The sequence below is a fragment of the Dreissena polymorpha genome, chromosome 11, assembly GCF_020536995.1.
Source record: "Dreissena polymorpha isolate Duluth1 chromosome 11, UMN_Dpol_1.0, whole genome shotgun sequence".
In the NCBI taxonomy this organism is placed as follows: Eukaryota; Metazoa; Mollusca; class Bivalvia; order Myida; family Dreissenidae; genus Dreissena; species Dreissena polymorpha.
Genome location: NC_068365.1, coordinates 30,221,202 through 30,245,672, shown reverse-complemented (window position 1 = coordinate 30,245,672; position 24,471 = coordinate 30,221,202). Strand labels below are relative to the sequence as shown.

Sequence of the window (24,471 nt, the reverse complement as noted above, 5' to 3'; positions counted from 1 at the left end):
CAAAGTCTAAAAAAACCATAACAGTGAACTATAACAATAACTTTGAGCAGCCTTTAGCATGATTATGCACCTTTTTAACAAATAAAAGTAAGTTTAAGGTGGTCTGTATACATGTTCAGACTAAAGTATACGTTTGCATGGAAAATGTACATATCTCTGTAACTACTGGTAATACAAATATTCTATTGAAACTTCAAATATATCTTTTGGGTCAATATGTGCTGTCAATGACAAATGCCCATAGCTCTAACTTGCAATTTAGCATAATTATTCCCCTAATTGTTACTTATATATATATAAAGACTTACTAGTCTCCAATCAGTAAGATATTCCCCTTATTGTTACTAACATATATATAAAGACTTTATAGTCTCCAATCAGTAAGCTTAGTTTTAATTAAGGTATTGTGTTTAAATTGTGTTTGTATGAAGCTTACATGCAGACCTAGGGTAGGATTGCATTTGGGACCAGTTAGATCAAGATCATGGCTACTTAAAGTGGGTTCCATTCAATAACTCGAGTTGGATGCAAATATTGTGCTGTAATTGTGTGGGTAGGTAGCTTATATGTAAACATTGATTGTCCCATTCATTTCATTAAACTAAATACATTGGCAAAAAATTGAAAATGTAGTTTCTTGACATCGCATTTCTTGTTTTTATTAATTTATTTTCGGCCGGACGGCCAGACAACGCCAAAACAATATCCCTCCGCCTATGGCAGGGGATAACAAGGGCTGTTTGTAAAACATGCATGCCCCCCATATTGACTGTCAGTTTTAGTGGCAGCCATTGTGTGAATACGTTTTTTGTCACTGTGACCTTGACCTTTGACCTAGTGACCTGAAAATCAATAGGGGTCATCTGCCAGTCATGATCAATGTACCTATGAAGTTACATGATCCTAGGCCTAATTATTCTTGAGTTATCATCAGGAAAGCATTTTACTGTTTCGAGTCACTGTGACCTTTGACCTAGTGACCTGAAAATCAATAGGGGTCATCTGCCAGTAATGATCAATGTTCCTATGAAGTTTCATGGTCCTAGGTGTAAGCACTTTTGAGTTATTATCCGGAAACCATTTTACTATTTCGTGTGACCTTGACCTTTGACCTAGTGACCTGAAAATCAATAGGGGTCATCTGCCAGTCATGATCAATGTACCTATGAAGTTTCATGGTCCTCTGCCTAAGCTTTCTTGAGTTATCATCCGAAACCATCTGGTGGACGGACGTCATGACCGACCGACATGTGCAAAACAAGACATACCCTCTTCTTCGAAGGGGAGCATAACAAATATACCCTCTCCATTTGATATTTAATTGCATCTTTTCGCTCTATTAACACCATGAGATAAGGTCCTAAGCTTACTTTAATTTAACACTATGTATCAGAGATTACAGACATGGAAACACAACTGACAAATTAAACATTATTATCCAGTTATCATTTTATTTTTCTATGTATCAATTTTTAAGTACATATATTTATGTATAACAATATTTTCCATTGAATAATGCGCTGAAATTACTTTTCTCCAATGATTTGTTCAATCATAATATTCATCAACATTTTGCCCACATTATACAATACATCTTGTATATGTAAACATTTAAAGTTTTAAACATATTACAAGGATGGCATTCAAAAGCCACAATTTTCATTCACAAAACAGAACAACTTTTCTCCCAAGTGCATTGAAACGCATTGCTTCAGGTTACACTCATCTAAGAATGTTAACTTTGTTTAAACAATAAATTTTTAAGCATGATGCATACAACATACAAAAACATTTGACACAAATTATGCAAAAATTAAACCTTTCAGATATGCTTAAGAATAAATCAGTGGATAAATTAGACAGAATTTATTAAACAGCTCCAGGCTTATGTTATGTACCTCTTCTGTCATTCTGAAAAAGCTGCCAATATGGTGTAAACTCAAAACACAGAAAAATACAATGAAAGCGTATAAAAGTTAACTCAGTAAACATTAACATGATCACTGAAACTGTGAAAAAAAGGCTTTGAACTTTTTAGTGGAAGAATGTTTTAGTAATATATATTTGTGTCTGGTTACTGGCATTCTTAAAACAATACAGTATCAGACAAGATTAAAACAAAGATGTATTACCATGTCAGAACAAAAGAAAAGCATTGTAATTTGGAACTAACAAACAAAACATGCAAAAATAGACACTATTTCTATGCAAGAAAATCTCCTAAAAGTCTGGTGTTTTTGGCATATTATCTTATTGAACAAAAAAATCAACACATACACACTTGCTTTGATTACTTGTTATTTCAACACAACAGAATCATCCATAAATATCACACAACATAACCGCCAATTCCTTGAGCCTAAGGACATCAATCATCGAGAGGGCCTACACTTTGGACTTCACCCTACTTGGCGATGCCAATTACTCCACATGCCAGACGAGCTCCAGCATTGCCTGTCGTCTTGGAGAGTTCATGACCTCCCTTCCCAAGGTCGTCTACATCAGCATGAATCTGTAGAATATCACATGAAATATCAACACAAAATACAAGTGTGTGTGTTCAAGAATATTAAAGTGTATCAATACTGAAAGGGAAAATATATTACGGAAAAGAAAAATATACAACAACTATCAAGATGTTACTATTAAAGATGACATTGTATGCATTTCTGTTTTTGAATTTAAATTACTTGAGCTTACAAAATTACACAGACCTGTGCTAAAACCACATAAATATCTTAATTACAACAAGGGCTGTTTGTAAAACATGCATGCCCCCATATGGGCTCTCCGTTGTAGTGACAGCCATTGTGTGAATATGTTTTTTGTCACTGTGACCTTGACCTTTGACCTAGTGACCTGAAAATCAATAGGGGTCATCTGCCAGTCATGATCAATGTAACTATGAAGTTTGATGATCCTAGCCATAAGCGTTCTTGAGTTATCATCCGGAACAATTTTAATATTTCGGGTCACCGTGACCTTGACCTATGACCTAGTGACCTGAAAATCAATAGGATTCATCTGCCAGCCATTATCAATCTACCAACGAAGTTTCATGATCCTAGGCATAAGCGTTCTTGAGTTATCATCTGGAAACCATTTTACTATTTCGGGTCACTGTGACCTTTGACCTAGTGACCTGAAAATCAATAGGGCTCATCTGTGAGTCATGATTAATCTACCTGTCAAATTTCATGATCCTAGGCCAAAGCGTTCTTGAGTTATCATCCGGAAACCATTTTACTATTTCGGGTCACCGTGACCTTGAACTTTGACCTAGTGACCTCAAAATCAATAGGGGTCATATGCGAGTCATGATCAATTTACCTATGAAGTTTCATGATCCTAGGCCCTAGCGTTCTTGAGTTATCATCCGGAAACCACCTGGTGGACGGACCGACCGACAGACCGACATGTGCAAAGCAATATACCCCCTCTTCTTCGAAGGGGACATAATTAACAATAAATATCTCAATTACAATTTACAATTTAACATGTTACTGTTGGATTTGACAGAATTTTTTTTAGCCATTGCATTATAGTATCATGATCATGGTAATTTTGAGCCATTTCTCCTGTTGAACTGCACATTGCATGTGTCATTTTAAATTTATGGATAAATAATTATGTCATAATTGCTTAATTAAAATGAAATGCGGTTTGTTGCAATTAGGAGAGGTTGTTTTCAAAGTAACAAGAACATCAGTAAAACTGATTGATGTTATTGCTGTGGTTGTTCATTGTTTCTTTGCAATAAAATAGTAAGAACTAAAGTCTTAGAATTTCTAAAACTAATTATAACAAGCAAATTCATTGAATTGATATCCCCCGCCAATATGCTTCTGGACACAAAAGTGTTATATTTGACACTCAAAAAAGCATTTTTTCAAGATACAAAGGGCAATAACTCCTTTATTATCCAATGGTATACAATGCCATTTGGCGTACATCATCCTGTTATCCATATTTATACTCATACCAAGTTACAATGATATCCGCCAAAGCACTTCCAAGATATGGCTCCGGAAACAAAAAAGCATTTTTCCAAGATACAAAGAGCCATAACTCTGTAATTAACAGATGGTGTACAATGCCATTAGGCGTGAATCATCCTCTTATCCATATATATACTCATACTAAGTTTCATTGAAATCCGCCAAAGCACTTACAAGATATGGCTCTGGACACAAAAGTGCCGGACGGAAGGACGAAAGGAAAGACGGACGGACGGACAACACCAAAACAATATCCCTCCGACTATGGCAGGGGACAATTAATATGTACCAGTCAGAAGATATTGGAAGCAGAACCACCTGGTAATAGATATATTGTAGGGATGTCAACAAATATCCGAATATTCGGTCCCGCACCGAATATTCGAATACTATTTTCCGAATCGAATATTCGGAAGAAAACAAAACAAGGGCTGTTTGTAAAACATGCATGCCCCCCATATAAGCTCTCAGTTGTAGTGACAGCCATTTTGTAAATATGTTTTTTGTCACTGTGACCTTTACCTTTGACCTAGTGCCCTGAAAATCAATAGGGGTCATCTGCGAGTCATGATCAATGTACCTATGAAGTTTCATGATCCTTGCCATAAGCTTTCTTGAGTTATCATCGGGAAACCATTTTACTGTTTCGGGTCACGGTGACCTTGACCTTTGACCTAGTGATTTGAAAATCAATAGGGGTCATCTGCCAGTCATGATCAATGTACCTATCAAGTTTCATGATCCTTGGCATAAGCGTTCTTGAGTTATCATCCGGAAACCATTTTACTATTTCTGGTCACCGTGACCTTGACCTTTGACCGAGTGACCTCAAAATCAATAGGGGTCATCTGCGAGTCATGATCAATCTACCTATCAAGTTTCATGATCCTAGGCATAAGCATTGTTGAGTTATCATCCAGAAACCATCTTACTATTTCGGGTCACCGTGACCTTGACCTTTGACCTGAAAATCAATAGGGGTCATCTGCCAGTCATGATAATGTACCTATGAAGTTTCATGATCCTAGGCATAAGCGTTCTTGAGTCATCATCCCGAAACCATTTTACTATTTCGGGTCACCGTGACCTTGACCTTTGACCTAGTGACCTGAAAATCAATAGGGGTCATCTGCCAGTCATGATAAAACTACCTATCAAGTTTCATGATCCTAGGCATAAGCGTTATTGAGTTATCATCCGGAAACCATTTTACTATTTTGGGTCACCGTGACCTTGTGACCTGAAAATCAATAGGGGTCATCTGCGAGTCATGATCAATCTACCTATCAAGTTTCATGATCCTAGGCATAAGCATTCTTGAGTTATCATCTGGAAACCATTTAACTATTTCGGGTCACCGTGACCTTTGACCTGGTGACCTGAAAATCAATAGGGGTCATCTGCGAGTCATGGTCAATCTACCTTTCAAGTTTCATGATCCGAGGCATAAGCGTTCTTGAGTTATCATCCGGAAACCATTTTACTATTTCGGGTCACCGTGACCTTGACCTTTGACCTAGTGACCTCAAAATCAATAGGGGTCATCTGCGAGTCATGATCAATGTACCTATCAAGCTTCATGATCCTAGGCATAAGCGTTATTGAGTTATCATCCGGAAACCATTTTACTATTTCGGGTCACCGTGACCTTGACCTTTGACCTAGTGACCTGAAAATCTATAGGGGTCATCTGCGAGTCATGATCAATCTACCTATTAAGTTTCATGATCCTAGGCATAAGCGTTCTTGAATTATCATCCGGAAACCATTTTACTATTTCGGGTCACATTGACCTTGACCTTTGACCTCAAAATCAATAGGTGTCATCTGCGAGTCATGATCGATGTACCTATGAAGTTTCATGATCCTAGGCCTAAGCGTTCTTGAGTTATCATCCGGAAACCACCTGGTGGACAGACCGACCGACAGACAGACAGACCGACCGACCGACATATGCAAAGCAATATACCCCCTCTTCTTCGAAGGGGGGGGGGGGGGGGGGGGGGGCGGCAAAAAAATCAAGTAATTTCAAGGACTTTGTATTCATGAAACTTGCTTCAAACATTCTTGAACAAGAAATGTGGTCGTCAGAAACAACATGCCCCCTTTTGCGCCGCTTTGAATTTTTATATAATTTTTTTTTACCTTTGACCTTGAAGGATGACCTTGACCTTGAGCTTCCACCACTCAAAAAGTGCAGCTTCATGAGAACGCCGCTTGGATTTTTTATTAAAAAAATTTACCTTTGACCTTGAAGGATGACCTTGACCTTGAAGGATGACCTTGACCTTGAACTTCCACCACTAAAAATGTGCAGCTTCATGAGAAAGCCGCTTTGATTTTAATTTTTTTTACCTTTGACCTTGAAGGATGACCTTGACCTTAAAGGTTGACCTTGAACTTCCACCACTCAAAATGTGCAGCTTCATGAGAACGCCGCTTTGATTTTATTTTTCTTACCTTTGACGTTCAAGGGTGACCTTGACCTTTAACTTCCACCACTCAAAATGTGCAGCTTAATGAGAACGCCGCTTTTATTTTATTTTTTTGACCTTTGACCTTGAAGGATGACCTTGACCTTGAAGGATGACCTTGACCTTGTACTTCCACCACTAAAAATGTGCAGCTTCATGAGATACACATGCATGCCAAATATCAAGTTGCTATCTTCAATATTGAAAAAGTAATGGCCAATGTTAAAGTTTTCAGACGGACAGACGCCATATATTTGACATTTGACCTTAAAGGATGACCTTGACCTTCACCTTTCACCACTCAAAATGTTCAGCTCCATGAGATACACATGCATGCCAATTATCAAGTTGCTATCTTCAATAGTGAAAAAGTTATGGCCAATGTTAAAGTTTTTTTCGGACAGACGGACAGACTGACATACACACATACTGACATACACACATACTGACTGACGGACAGTTCAACTGCTATATGCCAACCTACCGAGGGCATAAAAAGTTGTTTCTCATGTCATAGAGTTTATTCTGGTAGTCGCGATAATGCGTCGCTAAGGTGATGACAGTACACCTGTCATAAATCCCGCTAATTGCCTACTTATAGGAAACTTTAATTGACCAAAGACAGTCACTTTGTGTCAAAATTATGATAGGTGCAAATCGCGTTGGCAATTAAAACACCAACCCGCACTTGATCTTATGACTTGATTACATTTTAAATGATCAAAGATTAAATGAGTTAAGGAAAAGCCGACTTGGTGTAAAAAATTAATAAGAATTTATGCAAAAGGCATCTTGTTTCAGTATCTATCATTGGTGTTTTGTCCGTATATATTGTTTGAATGTGTTCGCTATGTAAATAATACATTTAAGTTCAGCTTAAATTTTTTTAAGATGTAACTGTTTTGTCATGTTTTTTTTTTGGCGTCATGTAAATATTATGTTTGTCGTTCTATTGTTGATGTACAATATTAATAGTTAAACAAGAGATGTGTTAGTCAGAAACACAATGCGCCCTATAGCGCCACTTTGAAAAAAAAAACATTTTTTTTTGGTGACCTTTGACCTTGCAGGATGACCTTGACCTTGAACTTCCACCACTCAAAATCCGCAGCTTCATGAGAACGCTGATTTGATTATTTTTTATACCTTTGACCTTGAAGGATGTCCTTGACCTTGAACTTCCACCACTCACAATGTGCAGCTTCATGAGAATGCCTCTTTGAATTTATTTTTTTTGACCTTTGACCTTGAAGGATGACCTTGACCTTGAACTTCCACCACTCAAAATGTGAAGCTTCATGAGATACACATGCATGCCAAATATCAAGTTGCTATCTTCAATATTGAAAAAGTTATGGCCAATGTTAAAGTTTTCAGACGGACAGACGCCATATATTTGACATTTGACCTTGAGGGTGACCTTGACCTTCACCTTTCACCACTCAAAATGTTCAGATCCATGAGATACACATGCTTGCCAAATATCAAGTTGCTATCTTCAATAGTGAAAAAGTAATGGCCAATGTTTAAGCTTTTGGACGGACGGACAGACGCCATATATAAGACATTTGACCTTGAAGGATGACCTTGACCTTCACCTTTCACCACTTAAAATGTGCAGCTCCGCGAGATACACATGCATGCCAAATATCAAGTTGCTATCTTCAATATTGAAAAGTTATGGCCAATGTTAAAGTTTTCGGACGGACAGACACCATATAATTGACATTTGACCTTAAAGTATGACCTTGACCTTCACCTTCATCTTCAATAATGCAAAAGTTATGGCCAACGTTAAAGTTTTTTCGGACGGACAGACTGACTGAAATACACACATACTGACATACACACACACTGACATACTGACTGACGGACAGTTCAACTGCTGTATGCCACCCTACCGGAGGCATAAAAACAGTCTTTGTCATTCAATTTTAACAATTACATCTAGCTATAAACAGTCTCAAGCTCTCAATATTAAAATAAAAAGTCCGATTCCTTTGTTCCATCAATCTGTTAAAAAAATATTCACGAATATTTGATCAACATCTATTAAAAAATAATCAACAAAATCAACTTCAAATTAGCGACGGCAACACACTGTTTCATTATTTAGTCACTTCCGGTGAACTTCTGGTAAAAACGAAAGTAGAATTCATGGAGTAACGGTACGGTTTACAAAGTTGATTTTGTTGATTTTTTTGCAACAAATGATGACCGAATATCTGAATATTCGTTCGGAAGGATGACTGAATATTCGAATACCAAAATACCAAAATCGGTATTGGTTGCCATCCCTAAATTATATTGCAATGCTATAATGCTTCCATTAAAATTGTAATTTCAGAAATTGTTTTCTTAATTCTGGCCAAAAGTTGTACAAGAATAGCCTCAATATGCATAACTTACAATTAATTCAAACTTTGTGTTATTCATACCAAAAAAAGCGTACTGCATCGACTATGAACCAACCGAAATAGATATTTTGTAGCATAAAAAAGATCTGTTCAGTGTAAAATCCTGATGCATACCACCATGGTACGGCCAATGATAGATTCCGGGCCAGTCAGAGTAATCTTGCAGTCTGTGATGTTCACATCGCACGTCTCTGCCGTTGCTGTCACATTTCCCAGATCTCCGGCATGTCTGCAACATAATGTTATGTTTATCAAATAACACATGAAGTTACTTGTTTATCATTAAAAAAACAGGCATTTTGCTGCAGGTGACTGGGAGGCCCTAGGATGGACTTTTAGATCATTCCAAAGACGCCAAGTACAGGTTGATAATTAGAAACAGCCCCTAAAGTAAGGCTTTTTAGTACAATACAAAAAAAAAGACAAATCAAGTGTGGACCATGGGCTCTAAGGCCCTCACCTGAAAACCTGAGAGTTGATGGAACAAAATATTTTGAGAATATTGTTCAAAATAATAAAGGTACATTATGAAACATACATATTTAATTTCTATGCACATTTTTACTTCTACTGTGTTAACAAGGTTCCATATAGCAATATATAAAAAACTGCTCTGCCATCTGGTGTCCGTGTTTTTCAACGAAACCAAACCATTTTTAAATTGGTCACCAAGATATCATTAAAACAAATACTCTAAACAAATTTCATAAAGATTGGACTAAAAATGAAACACACAGGGTGTTAAAGGTTTCACATGGGTGAAAATTGAAAATGTCTGAAAAACGGAAATATTTGCTGGTGGTCCAGGGGGCCCCCCGGTGTGTGCAAGGCGAAGCCCGAATGGGGGCCATGGGAGGGGGGGGGGGGCGAAGGCCGCTGTAGCGCCAGAAATTAAGCCAATTACAAACCATTTTAAGTAAGGTAAAAGAACTTCTTGCGAGACTTTAAATGATAATGTTCTTATTTTCTCCATTAATAAATAATGGCATTAAAAACAATATATTACCGGTAATTTTACCAAATCGACAGAGTTGCATCCACACATGTTAATCCATTTTGTCAAAACACAACAGTATACACATTAGGTCAGCATACATGCAAAGCGTGTTTTCATAACGCCTAACACTAAATCCAGTTTTGTCTTCATGTTCTCTATAATCAGTACAATGGCTGTTTTAATAATAACTCAACTAAAAGACCGTAACGATAAAGATGCGTGTTTTATTTGAAATTTAGTAAGAGAAAAAAGGCAATTTCCAATTATTTGCGAAATAATTTTGTTATAGAACAACAAAGCTTTTAATCAAAATCCACAGATCTCAATGTTCTTCGCGCTATAAAGTTTGTATCAAAAATTCAATAAATGCACGCTTTCCACGCGTACGGCGTGATGTTGTACATTGTTACATGAGTTTTGCGTGCTTTTTGACGGGACAACGAGTCAACAAAAGATATGAGGCATTTCTGTTTATAGCTTTATGGTAATTCCAATTCTGGCAGTGTGATATCGCAGTAGACTTCCCGCAGTCTGACAGCTGTAAACTTCACAAACTGTACATCTGGTATATCAGAATATGTTGCGGTAGGTTTTTATTGAGTTACTTAAACGTGTGCCTGCTATCTATAGGCTGCCTATTTTTTTAACTCACCTGAGATTTCAATGAAACTAATGGTTTGACCAAGTTTCATGCAGGTTGGACAATAATATGACTTCAAGAGTATTACAAAACTTTTTCATTAATTTGACTTATTGACCTTGTCTTTGACCTCATGTGACCCAGTTTAAATATCTGCAAATATATTATAGGGAGCAATCTCCTTACCAAGTTTTGAATTAAATGAAGATCGTACAATTAATGTGGTATCTAGAGTGTTAACAAGGTAAATGTCAACACGAGACGCAAGACCGACAATCGCAAAACTGACAAACGGCAATCACAAAAGCCCACCATTAGCACAATTTGCTCAGGTAAGCTTAAAAAATATTATTGTACTTCAGTTTTTAAACTTTATTTAAACTGAATAAATCTTTAACAAGTCAGTTAAATTTCAAAATAAGTTGTATATAAAGCAGAGAAAGAAAATTAGCATGTATTCAATTAATTGATAACAATTAAGCTATAGTTTGTTACTGTGATTAACTCAGTATGTGTATGTTTAACTTTACATTTTTAAACAGTGACCCGTAGTGACTCCACACCCTCTTGAAATTAGTTACATTTAGTGCAACAATACATACCTTTCCTCATCCTGAGGAGCCCCGTGAGTTTTGCCACTTGGATTGAAGTGGGGTCCAGCACTTACACACCCTGCAAATCGAGAACAAATATGAGCATGTTAATATACATTAAATATTTATAGATCTTTGTAAAGTCTTTAAATTAATAAAAATTAAATCAGCCTTTAAATTTGTAAAATTCAAGTTAAAAATTTGCTGCACTCAGTTTTTTTTAATCTGATTTTGGGGAAAGGGCCTGGGCATATTTGAGGGGAAAAAAACGCGCGGAACGCCGGATTTTGGGGGAAAAAATCACACGAAACACCGGATTTTGGGGGAAAATAAGGAAAGTCTTAAAAAATCAATTAAGCATGTTTTACTTTTTTTTAAACAAATTCAAGGAAATAGAAAATTTAATTATGCAATATTTTTCTATTTTCTACACTGGATCAGGTTAACTTATATATTTTAAGATTAAAAAAAAAAAAAAAATTTTTTTGGAGGGGAAAATGAAATCTAGGGGAAAATTTACCAGCTGAGCTGAGGGGAACAAAAATCGGAGGGGAAAGGGCCGATTTTCGGCGGGTCACAAAGAAGGAAAAAAAACCTGGCACTTGATTGTTAAAACAAGTCTTTGTTAAATATGAGATTATATTTTGAATGTTATGAGTCATTATGTCTTTGAATTGAAAAGTTTCATTATGTCATCAGTACAATGGAGCCAGGATACAATGTTGGTCAAACTCAGGCACGAGAATGATTGGATTACATGAAGTTGTAAAAGGTCAATGGCCTTCATCAAAGCAAAATTTGACAGTATGCTCAGTGATTGATGTGTCACAACGCCTTAAAGTCAATTTCAAACAAGACACCTCTGCCAATTATTCTGACTTTCTGAATACTATGTGATCTTTCTGAAGTACGATTCTATTCACCATTGCTGTTGTCTCCAAACTCATGCACATGGAAGCCATGCTGTCCCTCTGCTAAGCCTGTAATTTTGCCACTCAATTTTACTGGTGCACCTGGACCCTACAAGTGAAAGGAAAAGAGGCATACAATTATATAAAATAATAAAGCTAAATAAGGATATAAAATAATAAAGCCAATACAAGCTCCAGAGAAAATTATTAAAAATATGTTAGAAATTATTAGCATTTACACAACCTATGTAGCAAAAAAAAATATTTTTTACCATTTTTTTTGTTTTCACACAATAACTTATATCAGTGTTTCATATTGGATTGGCTTTTTGCTGATAAAATTTGAAAATGATCTAAGAAATTATATATACATGTGATAGCATTTTCTAAATAAAGATTAGTTACTTAAGTTGTGTACGAAATGTGTCATATCTTCAAACTTGGAGGAGGCAGAATTTATAGGTAAGGATGAAACTATAGAAAATGATACATTTTAGTGTTTGGTTAATCACAAATGACATTTTGCATCAAGCCATCAACCAAACATCCATGGTGCCCCCATTCTTCACTGAGGTTAATTTGGTGTTCAAAGTTACCTCCGGACAATTGGAAGCCAAAACCCCAACGTGTTATTACAACAAACCGTTTTAAATTGCGACCGCTGTGACCCATTCACCGGCAATGTCATGGGTAGTTAGTTAACAGTCCTAAACAAAAGTAGGAAAACACGATGACATTACCTCTTGTGTAAAATGAATAACACCCGTAACGACACCATCGCCTTTAAGAACACAGCATGCGTTAATTGGCATTCTAATTACTAATTTTCACTGTCAACAGGAAAATGTCCCTGAACGTGAACCTTTTTCACACGGCACTGTTGTCAACTACATAACGGGTTACATATAACCATTAGTAGTTATCACCTGTAGTCAATGTGCTTATTTATCTTGTTCGTGCCGATTTCAGCTATGCAACGGTAATCGCCTCCAGGAAGCACGCATTCTGGAGTCTTCTGAGTGGATGCACTGGACTGGGAAGCTACATATGACCAAGTGGACAACCCCAAATAACTTGAATAATTTTAGTGTATATCCGCCGAAAATATTTGTTGTTCATAACCTTTGTGTGTACATAATAAACTCAACTAAAACATCACAAAATGCCTGCTTATGAAGCATCAATCATCTTAAAAAATTTCGCACAAAGGGTAAGTTTAAGAAGACTTTATCAGGAATTTTAAAGTCCATTTACTGATCATTTGGAAAACATGTTGTTTTCTAATTTGCAACATGTTTCCGCGACTCACCTTGATCACTAGTGACTAGGCTACATCGCACTAACTTGAACCTTGCCAATACTTATAATTATTCTTTCCCTTCTTTTCTTTCATCCGTTTCTATAGATTCACCAATCCCAATATATTATATTGTAAGACAATTTTTTTTATTAAACGTTAGTAAAATAACTTTATTTAGAAAAGTCTATCATAAACATTAAAATATTGATTTTTGGTTAAAATTCTTAAATTTTAGATTTTGTTTTTAAAATAATATGTTTAAAATTACAAAAAGGTTTATATGTTGTGGAAGGGTCAATAATGTAAAAATATACAACAGTGCCAGGGCTTTTAAGCTCAGCTGCCATGGTGTCAGGTTTAATAAGTTTTGTGTTTAGGTCCTCTTTTCTCATAAAGTATCAAAGCTATTGCATTCAAACATGGCACACTTACGGTCTTTCATGGGGGGACTGGGCAGTCAAAGTTAGATAACCCTGCCCGGACTTGCTGGCAATTTGACAGAATTATGTGCCCTTTTTATAATTAACAATTTGAAAATTTTGTTAAATTTTGTGTTTAGGTCCACTTTATTCCTAAAGTATCAAAGCTATAATTGCTTTCATACTTGCATCACTTACTATCAAAGCTATTGCTTTCATACTAGCAACACTTACTAACTATCATAAGGGGACTGTGCAGGCAAAGTAATGTAACTCTGACTGGCATTTTGACAGAATTATGGTCCCTTTTATACTTAGAAAATTGAACATTTGGTTAAGTTTTGTGTTAAGGTCCACTTTATTCCTAAAGTATCAAAGCTATTTCTTTCATACTTGCATCACTTACTCTGGTTGGCATTTTGACAGAATTATGGCTGTTTTATACTTAGAAAATTAAGAAAATTAAAAAAATTATGTTTTGGTCTACTTTACTCCTAAAGTATCATATGTATTGCTTTCAGACTTGAACACTCACTACATTTGTAATTAAGATGACTGTACAGGACAAGTTGTAAAACTCTGGTTGGCATTTTATACGGAATTATGGCCCTTTTTGACTGAGTTACTTAAAATATTTGGTTAGATTTTGTGTTTAGATCCAATTTACTAATCTACTTTCTACAAAGTATCAATACTATTGCATTCAAACTTCAAATACTTTCTTACTATCATGAGGAAATTGTACCTGGCAAGTTGTATATGTAATTTGTAAAGTGTTAAGCGTGCAGGTAAACATATCAAATTGTGGGGAAGCATTGAAGTTTGTGCTATTTTTATGCCCCCGGTAGGGTGACATATAGCAGTTGAACTGTCCGTCAGTCCGTCTGTCAGGCTTTGCGTCCGTCCGAAAACTTTAACATTGGCCATAACTTTTGCAATATTGAAGATAGTAACTTGATATATGGCATGCATGTGTGTATCTCATGAAGCTGCACATTTTGAGTGGTGAAAGGTCAAGGTCATCCTTCAAGGTCAAAAGTAAAAAATACAATCAAAGGGAAGCAATAAGCTTTAAAAGGGAGATAATTTCTAAACCTGCCAAATGATATATTGAAATTTTATTTCAAAGCGGGGCAATAGGGGGCATTGTGTTTCTTACAAACACATCTCTTGTTATAGAATAAAAACTTGTTATTTCCATACTAGTGATACTATTGTGATTTAGGGAATTTATCTTTATATTTGTGGCACTCATCTGCAGAGACATTTACCAAATTTTACAGCATTACATTTTCAAATAATGACAACACTATTTGGAAACTAACATGCAGGCATACTCTTAAGAATTATGATATTACATTAATAGAAACATACGATGCCACTTTGAAATTGTATTATATCATGTTTTTGTGTTACATGCATGTATTATGAATCAGCGGCCTTGATTTACTGAATAAACTGTTCAGTTCTGTTCTAGCTTTGCTGAAAAGTAAATTTAAAGTAAAGAATAAATGTAAATACATATGAACTCCAATAGTATGCAATTTAATATTATTGTTGCATTATGTGATGAAAAAATCATTTGGTATATACAGATTTATCGAACATTTAGTTGAATCATTTCTTTTTGGATATTCCAGGAAATAATGAAAGATGTACTGAAAGCAGCTTGCAGAATAGTATATTCAGAGGACGGTGTTGTTAGGAAGATGGAAAACCTTGGTGTCCGAGAGCTCCCACATCCCATGAGAGTGCAGAGAAGACGAGTCACACATGGACAGTAAGATTTAGAATAAGTCTATAATAAGTCATTACTTGACCATTTGGCATGCTTTTATTTAGCTCACCTGAGCACAATGTGCTCATGGTGAGCTTTTCCATTGCCATTTCTCGGCCAGGCTTTGTCCATTTTCCACATTAAACATTTTAATACCTGAGAGGTCACATTTTTGTCCAATATTCATGAAACTTGGTCAGAACATTTTTTTTGCCGATGAGGTAGACCTTGGCCACGGTTGAATCTGAGTCAGGAGAGGTACAATCTAGGTCACTGTCAAAGTAAAGAAAAAGCTTATTAACACTTTTTAAGAAACATTTATAGTTTAATTTTCATATAACTTTTGTCACAGCGCTTGTTCAAATGATGTGGCAGCCAAGATGAAAAAAACGTTCGAGTTCGTTGAAAACATGGCCACAAGGGGGAGGGGCAGTATTCCCAATATGGCAATAGCTAAATCTTGTTAACACTTTAGACGTAACATTTTTATTATGCTCCCCCAAAAAATTTTGGGGGGAGCATATAGTCGCCGCTTTGTCTGTCCGTCCGTCCGTGTGTCCGTCCCTGCACAATTTTTGTTCGGGCTATTTCTCAGCAACTAATGACCGGAATTCAATGAAACTTTATTGGAAGCTTCACTACCAAGAGGAGATGTGCATATTATCAGCGGGTTCTGGTCGGATAATTTTTTATAGAGTTATGGCCCTTTGAAATTTTCCATTAACTGTACATACATGTATAGTGCAATTCTTGTCTGGGCTATTTCTCAGCAACTAATGACCGGAATTCAATGAAACTTTATGGGAAGCTTCTTTACCAAGAGATGTGCATATTATCAGCAGGTTCTGGTCGGATGATTTTTCACAGAGTTATGGCCCTTTGAAATTTTTTATTAACTGTACATATAGTGCAATTCTTGTCCAGGCTATTTCTCAGCAACTAATGACAGGAATTAAATGAAACTTTATGGGAAGCTTCACTACTAAGAGGAGAAGTGCATATTATCAGCGGGTTCTGGTCGGATGATGTTTCACAGAGCTATGGCCCTTTGAAATTTTATATAAAAAAATTCTTGTCCCCCCAACTACTGTGCCGTCAAGATGTTTCCTTTTATCTGAATATATAGTGCAATATTGTGACAAAAAAAACTTTGGGGAGCATCACCCGTCTCTGACGGTTTCTTGTTAAAATATTCATGAAACATGGTCGGAACATTTGTTCTAATTATGTCTTGGCCAAGGTTTAAGTCAAGGGGGAGGGGGGGGGGGGGGCATGAAAAGTTTTCCAGCCCCTGGGGTGGGAGTGGGAAAATTTTCTTTATATGGATTAAGTGGAATCTTGTTAACGCTCTATGGCTTCATTTATTTCCAATCTTAATGAAACTTATTTAGAAAAATTTTCCCAATTAAATTTGTGTGAAACTGGGTTATGTAAGGTCACTAATTCAATTTTTTTTAAAGTTTTAACGAGAAGTAAATTTTGTGTCCAATATTCCTGAACATTGGTCAGAGCATTTGTTCTAATGATATTTCAGGCAAGTTTGAAATGGTTCCAGCCCATTGAAAACAAGGGCTGTTTGTAAAACAGGCATGCCCCCCATATGGGCTTTCAGTTGTAGTGGCAGCCATTGTGTGAATACGTTTTATGCCACTGTGATCTTGACCTTTGACCTAGTGACCTGAAAATCAATAGGGGTCATCTGCCAGTCATGATCAATGTGCCTATGAAGTTTCAGGATCCTAGGCCTAATGATTCTTGAGTTATCATCAGGAAACCATTTTACTGTTTCGAGTCACTGTGAACTTGACCTTGACCTGAAAATTAATAGAGGTCATCTGCCAGTCATGATCAATGTACCTATGAAGTTTCATGATCCTAGGCGTAAGGATTCTTGAGTTATCATCCGGAAACTATTTTACTGTTTCCAGTCACTGTGAACTTGACCTTTGACCTAGTGACCTGAAAATCAAAAGGGGTCATCTGCAAGTCATTAACAATGTACCTATGAACTTTCATGATCCTAGGCGTAAGGATTCTTGAGTTATCATCCGGAAACCATTTAACTGTTTCGAGTCACTGTGAACTTGACCTTTGACCTAGTGACCTGACAATCAATAGGGGTCATCTGCCAGTCATGATCAATGTTCCTATGAATTTTCATGATCCTAGGCGTAAGCATTCTTGAGTTATCATTCGGAAACCATTTTACTGTTTCGAGTCACTGTGACATTGACATTGACCTGACAATCAATAGGGGTCATCTGCCAGTAATGATCAATGTACCTATGAAGTTTCATGATCCTAGGCATAAGCATTCATGAGTTATCATTTGGAAACCATTTTACGGTTTCTAGTCACTGTTAGCTTGACCTTTGACCTAGTGACCTGACAATCAATAGGGTCATCTGCAAGTCATGATCAATGTACCTATGAAGTTTCATGATCCTAGGCATAAGCATTCTTGAGTTATCATCCGGAAACCATTTTACGGTTTCTAGTCACTGTTAGCTTGACCTTTGACCTAGTGACCTGGCAATCAATAGGGTCATCTGCCAGTTATGATCAATGTACCTATGAAGTTTCATGATCCTAGGCGTAAGCATTTTTTAGTTATCATCCGGAAACCATTTTACTATTTGGAGTCACTGTGACCTTGACCTTTGACCTAGTGACCTGAAAATCAATAGGGGTCATTTGCCAGTCATGATCAATGTACCTATGAAGTTTCATGATCCTAGGCCTAAGCGTTCTCGAGTTATCATTCGGAAACCATCTGGTGGATGGACCGACTGACCGACGGACAGACCGACATGTGCAAAACAATATACCCCCTCTTCTTCGAAGGGGGGGGGGGGGGCATAAATATGGAGGGTGAAGCGGGTTTCCAAGTATTGCTTTTGTGAAACCTTCTAAACACTCTTTAAGTCACAATTATTGTGCAATCTTCATGAAACTTGGTTAGAACATTTGTCAAAATGATATCTAGGCCAATTTTTCTAAAATGGGTTGTGTGAGGTAAAAAACTAGGTCACTAAGTCATATCAAAGAAATTGCTTAAAGGGGCCTTTTCACAGATTTTGGCATATTTTGAAGTTTGTAATTAAATGTTTTATATTGATAAATGTAAACATTGGATCTAAGGATCTCCAGTAAAAATCAAGAATAAAATTTAAACTAGAAATGGCGCGGCAGAGGCCGATGCGTATCCCCACGCCGCATGTTTGACCCAGGGTGCGCCCCAGGGTTGGTATGGGGCCATGCATAGTTGAGATTGTCCGTATTGTCATAAGAGATGTTCAGTATCAATTTGAAGTAAATCGGTGTAGAATTGAAGAAGTTATAGTAAAAGGCAATTTTGGGTGGGCGTGGTCTATGTGGGCGGGGCGCCCCAGGGTTGGTAATGGGGCCATGCATAGTTGAGATTGACCGTATTGTCATAAGAAATGTTGAGTGTCAATTTGAAGTAAATCGGTGAAGAAATGAAGTAGTTATAGTAAAAGGCAATTTCGGGTGGGTGTTGTCTATGTGGGCGGGGGCCCAGGGTTGGTAATGGGGCCATGCATAGTTGAGATCGACCGTTTTGTCATAAGAGATGTTCAGTATCAATTTGAAGTGAATCGGTTAAGAAATGAAGAAGTTAATGTAAAATAACATAAACAAGAGGGCCAAGATGGCCCTAGTTTGCTCACCTTAGAGGAGTCGGTTCATTCAATCTTTACCTAGTGTCAAACATGACCTAGATATTGACCAGACAAACTTCCTGGTCAAGTTTCATCATTATTGAACCAAAACTCTGGCATAGGTAGTGTTTTTGTTTTTGTAAGATTTGAAATGGTGACCTATATTTTTAGTTGATCCCCCAAACATCAAACTTTGCTTACAAGGATTTTGTATAATATAATGAAAATTTGGACAATCTAAGGGCAATAATTATGGCATTAATTATGTGCTTTTGCTCATCATCAAACTTGAATGAGATCTTTCAGCAACTTTAATAAAGAATGCTTGAGAAGTGTGAATGCTAGAGTGTTTACAAACCAAATGTGGACGGACGGACAGCGGACAAAGACCAATCCTAAACCTCACCTGAGCAATCAGGTGAGCTAAAAAGTGTGTTTCACCGATCTGAGCCATTTTCCAACTTGTCCAAGAAATCAATAAAACCAATGTATTGACTAAGTTTCAAGATGATTAGGCAAAAAATGTGACTTCTATAGTGTTCGATCACAAGGTTTCTTTCTATATAGTCACAAGGAAAACTGCCCCACCCCCTGGCAGCCATGTTTATTGACCCATCGGGACCATTTGCAAACTCATCTGAGATATATATAAAACAAATCTATTCACCAAGTTTCATGATGATTGGGCAAAAAATGTGACTTCTAGAGTGTTCACAAGCTTTTTCGGCGGAGCTGACTACGCCAGCTTTTCACCTTACGTGACCTTTGTTAGCGTCCAATAGAATTCAAATAAAACTTCCCGCGGCCAAGTTCAGATGAATACACTTCATTGACTGCATTGGCTGATTTGATAATACCACTAGAACATTGGAAACATGTCCGCGTCTTTGTGACACTGTTTTACTCCGTGTTCAGCATGAAACAGTTTTACCTCTAATAAAAAGGCTTAATTTCTCTCTGATAGGCGTTTCTTGTTTGATTTAATTATTTTTAATTTGTTTAGCAGTCACATAAACAACCAAGCTATGTAATATGGAATTTTTACACCCATTATTGCTGCTTCTTCCTGTATTTGCGCGATGATTATCTGAGATATTAACTCTATGATTCTATATTCTCAAATCTTTTCTATAAAGAAGGAATGTAGTTGACAATTGTTAATAGTTTTATTTGATCGTTCGTCAAAAAGTTGTAATTCTGTTACTCTTGTATCTTCAATGCAATTGAGTAATTAAATAGTAATTAAATTGAATGCGTTTTAATTCCCTTTTATTATTGTTTAATTTGAGTTACAATGCTATGACGTTAAATTTTATTTACACTTAAATGTATTATGAATATTGCTGGGCCAAGTGTGAGGTTGAGCGCTCTATAACCAGGTTTAAACCCCCAATGCTTTGCATTGACCGTTCCAAGGCGGTGACCCCAGCTTTATTCATATTTTGTGTTTATGTTGGTTTGTATTGTGCTGTATTGTGCTGTTTTGTACTGTTTGGGCAATCGGTCACTTGCCTTAAATAAAGGACCTACTAATTGTTTTTAATGAAAATTCAATACTGCTCCAGCAGCTGGAGTTTCACTTCTTTATATTAATAGATAGAACAGTTTTACACTCAATCTCGACATCAATACAGTTGTGCGTGCACCTTTTATTTTCAGAGGATTGCCAGCGCGAGAACGTTGTGTACTTAAAGGCCATGTTCTTATATTTAGTACTGACTTCCATATTCCTGTCAACATGTTATATGTAAAAGTATAAAGAGCAGTGGAAGCGATGCCTCACTTTAATGCATTGCATTTCAACCCGCGAGGTATAAGGGGTCAGTTCGCGGTTAGTGTGTTTGAATGTCAGAGTTTATATACAGGTCAGACCTTATGTGCTGATCGGATTTCGCGGTCAGTAAAATAATAGTTATATAATAAAGACGCTATAGCGTGAACTAGGTGAACTCGAATTTTTTTTACCAGAAAGATGTTAAATGAATCCAGCGATATTATTATGGCATGTCAATAATAGATTATTAATGTGTTTTCAACGATACCATGATAAATATTATTTTTAATTAACTAACAAGAATTATTCCATCATATTTACTAATGTATTATTGCATCATATTGACTAATGTATTAAGTATGAGCGCGATGATTCTCGATACTGTTAATAATCGAATCAAATAGCAATGTCCGATAAACCACTAAAACAGGTTTGTTCGAAGAAAGACGGACAGACAGACAGACAGACGGACGGACGGAAGGACAGTCCGATCACTATATGCCCCCTTTTTCTTCGAAAGGGGGCATAAAAACATCCAACCTCGAATAACAATTAACACATAAATGAAACACAACTACACTGTATAATTATGATTAATAATCAAAGGGGAGTAACTACTGTATTCTTAAATGCAATATTTAGAAGAGTTGTCTCACATGTTACATGACCTTAATTCATGAATGATTGCAAGCCTTTTTACTATATAAATATAAGGAAAACTGCCACGCCCCCTGGCAACCTTGTTTTTCAACAGACCGGAACCATTTTCAAACTTAACCCACGTATCTAGGAAACAAAAGTTCTGACAAATTTTTCATGAAAATTGGGCCAAAAATGTGACTTTAGAGTGTTGACATGTTTTCACTATATACATAAAGAGAAAAATGCCCCGCCCACTGGCGGCCATGTTTTTTCACCGATTTTACACCGATATGGACCATTTTTGCACTCGTCCGAGAAATCAATAAAACCAATGTTTTGATTAACTTTCATGATGATTTGGCAAACATTTTTACTTCCAGAGTGTTTACAAGTTCTCTATAGCCAAATAAGGAAAACTGCCCCGCCCACTGCCGGCCATGTTTTTCAACGGACCGGAACCACTTTTGAACTCAACCAACATATCATTGAGACAAACATTTTGACAAAGTTACATTAAGATTGGGCATGAAATGTGACTTCTACAGTGTTTACACGTTTTTTTCTTTTTTTGACCTAGTGACCCAGTTTTTGACCCGGCATTACCCAGTTTCGAACTCAACCGAGATTGCATTGGGACGAAGCTTCTGACCAAGTTTCATGAAGATCGGACAATAAATGTGGCCTCTAGAGTGTTTACGAACAAATGTTAACGGACGGACGAACGTACGACGGACAAAGACCGGTCACAAAAGCTCACCTGAGCAATCAGGTGAGCTAAAAATGAGTGAAAATCTCTGACCCGGCCCACTCCAATCCCCATAACTTTTGACCCAGGGGTCAGATCAAAATTCCAAATAATGCAGGGTCGCACATATGCTCATAGCTACCATGTGTGTAAGTTTCAAGGTTCTAGTGCTTATAGTGTAGGAGAAGATAGTTGCCAGGACGGACGGACGGACGGTGGAGATAACCACAAAAGAAAATAAAGTTAACCGCGGCAGGGCTAGACCCAGTGACCCCTGGAGTCCTGAATTAAAAACAAATAAGACCGCTCGGCCATCCTGCCAAGTATGCACGACAAACGTATTTTATACTTTATATAAGCAATCTTCGTAGTTTCACAAAATTTAACAACAGAACTGTCCAATTAAATTATTCAATCGTTTCGCGTTGCAACGCTTTATAATTTTCTAGTTTTTAAATCGTCAAAAGATGCATATAATGGATATATTAGAGCATGGTAAATGATCAGTTTTACTGTTTCCTCACAAATATCATAACTAAAACGAAAATTTGCGAATCTGAAACAACTTTTTTCAATTCTGTCAATTTGCCAAAACATGAAAAGGCCCCTTTAATACTAGTCACATTTCAAATTAAATCTTATTGGACAAAAGAAATTTGGTCAGAAAATTTGTTCGTATACCAAAAGTTCGAAAAATATGTGCCTAGAAATTAAGTATTCATGTGTCATAAATACTTGAATTATTTTTAACTAATCCTCCTGAGAATATTTTAGTTTCTTACGGTCGGAGGTGAGCGCCATAGGGCCCATGGTTCTTTTGTGAATACAGGTAGCCATGTCCTGAGATGCCATGCCTATAACTGAATTCCAATAATGCATTGTATTCCATAGGTTTAAACTTACGCGAGTACTGAATGTTTTGGTGGAGGAAGGAAAAGTAGCCACTTGGTTTAGAACAGTACATGTATGACACATAAGAGTGTGGATTTTATCCCTGAGAAGACTTCCTGTGGAATCTAGTAAAATATTTTACAATAACATTTTTTTTTGCTACCAAATGAAACAGATTCGCAAGTTGTGTTTCTTATCCAGAACGTGTTTCTATTTCCAGCAAGTTAGCTTATTTGGTAGAGTGATTCACATCTACACATCTGATGATCGCGAGTTCTATCACCTGATCGACCACATTACTTGTGTTGGGATTGGTCGTGTAATTCTTTCCAGCGCCATTTTCCCGTGACATTTGACTTAAATAAATAGGACAGTTGTCTATGATGATATTTAAATACCACCCCAAGAAAATCAATCCACAAAAGTTTCCTGATTTTTTGTTCTTAAAAAAATATCTATAATTATGATTTGTAAACCAGTTTCACTGGTTGAGGTGTTGTGAAATTCAAAATGGAAATTTCAACACGTGCTTCTTACTGACGAGTTCAATCCAATTTTTATGTGGAGTTGAGCCTAATATTGTTACCAAATGCTTAACTTACTAGCCAGTTTGTTGGGTAGCGTCTCGGTACTGTCGGTTCGTTGTCTTTTATAAAGACGAGTTGTATTACAACAAAAAAAAAAAATTCCCCAAGGTTGACACTGCACAATTCTCAATTAAATCCTTGCTAGGCAGATATTAATAATATTATTACTCAAGTCCAGCTATACCTTGTACTTTGATTGTTATATGCAAAATAAAACTTATGATTTAAGCAAATAAGTTTCAATTTTAATTAGAGCTATTAATGATATTATCAGCTGCTCAGGCACAACACGATTGTTTTACTGTCTGTTTTCAGCTATTTCCTACTCCAGTTCGACAGTTCCGTTGAGGGCATGAGAAACCTCGAAAAGAAATACAAAAATACAGCAGAAATTATGAAGTTTGGAATCATTAAACGTGAGGAGGAACCACGCAGACCCTGTTTAGATGGACCTTGTTTGTTTGGAGAGTTGGCGCACCCTGAACATGAACGGACAGCTTACAAGAGAAAAGTGCTTCGAAATTTTAATAACAGGACTGTTAAATCATAATGATACTTAACTTTCGGAGGGTTTCATTATCACACTATTACACATGTATTGTATGTAAATAAAATTATATCATTAA

At 36.6% G+C, this 24,471-nt stretch overlaps 2 protein-coding genes across 2 annotated transcripts; one reads left to right on the top strand and one right to left on the bottom strand.

Annotated features, from left to right (window-relative positions):
* Positions 1-1,431: 1,431 nt before the first annotated feature.
* On the bottom strand, positions 1,432-12,938 carry LOC127851269 (superoxide dismutase [Cu-Zn]-like). Its single transcript, XM_052384916.1, has 5 exons — positions 12,771-12,938; positions 12,043-12,139; positions 11,129-11,198; positions 9,004-9,118; positions 1,432-2,512 (listed from the first exon to the last, which is right to left on the bottom strand). Exons 1-5 carry the CDS (start codon positions 12,840-12,842, stop codon positions 2,405-2,407), a joined length of 462 nt encoding a protein of 153 aa, XP_052240876.1. The 5' UTR covers positions 12,843-12,938; the 3' UTR covers positions 1,432-2,404.
* A 115-nt stretch (positions 12,939-13,053) lies between these two features.
* Positions 13,054-24,471, top strand: LOC127851270 (probable 28S ribosomal protein S6, mitochondrial). Its single transcript, XM_052384917.1, has 3 exons — positions 13,054-13,240; positions 15,390-15,529; positions 24,161-24,471. Exons 1-3 carry the CDS (start codon positions 13,193-13,195, stop codon positions 24,393-24,395), a joined length of 423 nt encoding a protein of 140 aa, XP_052240877.1. The 5' UTR covers positions 13,054-13,192; the 3' UTR covers positions 24,396-24,471.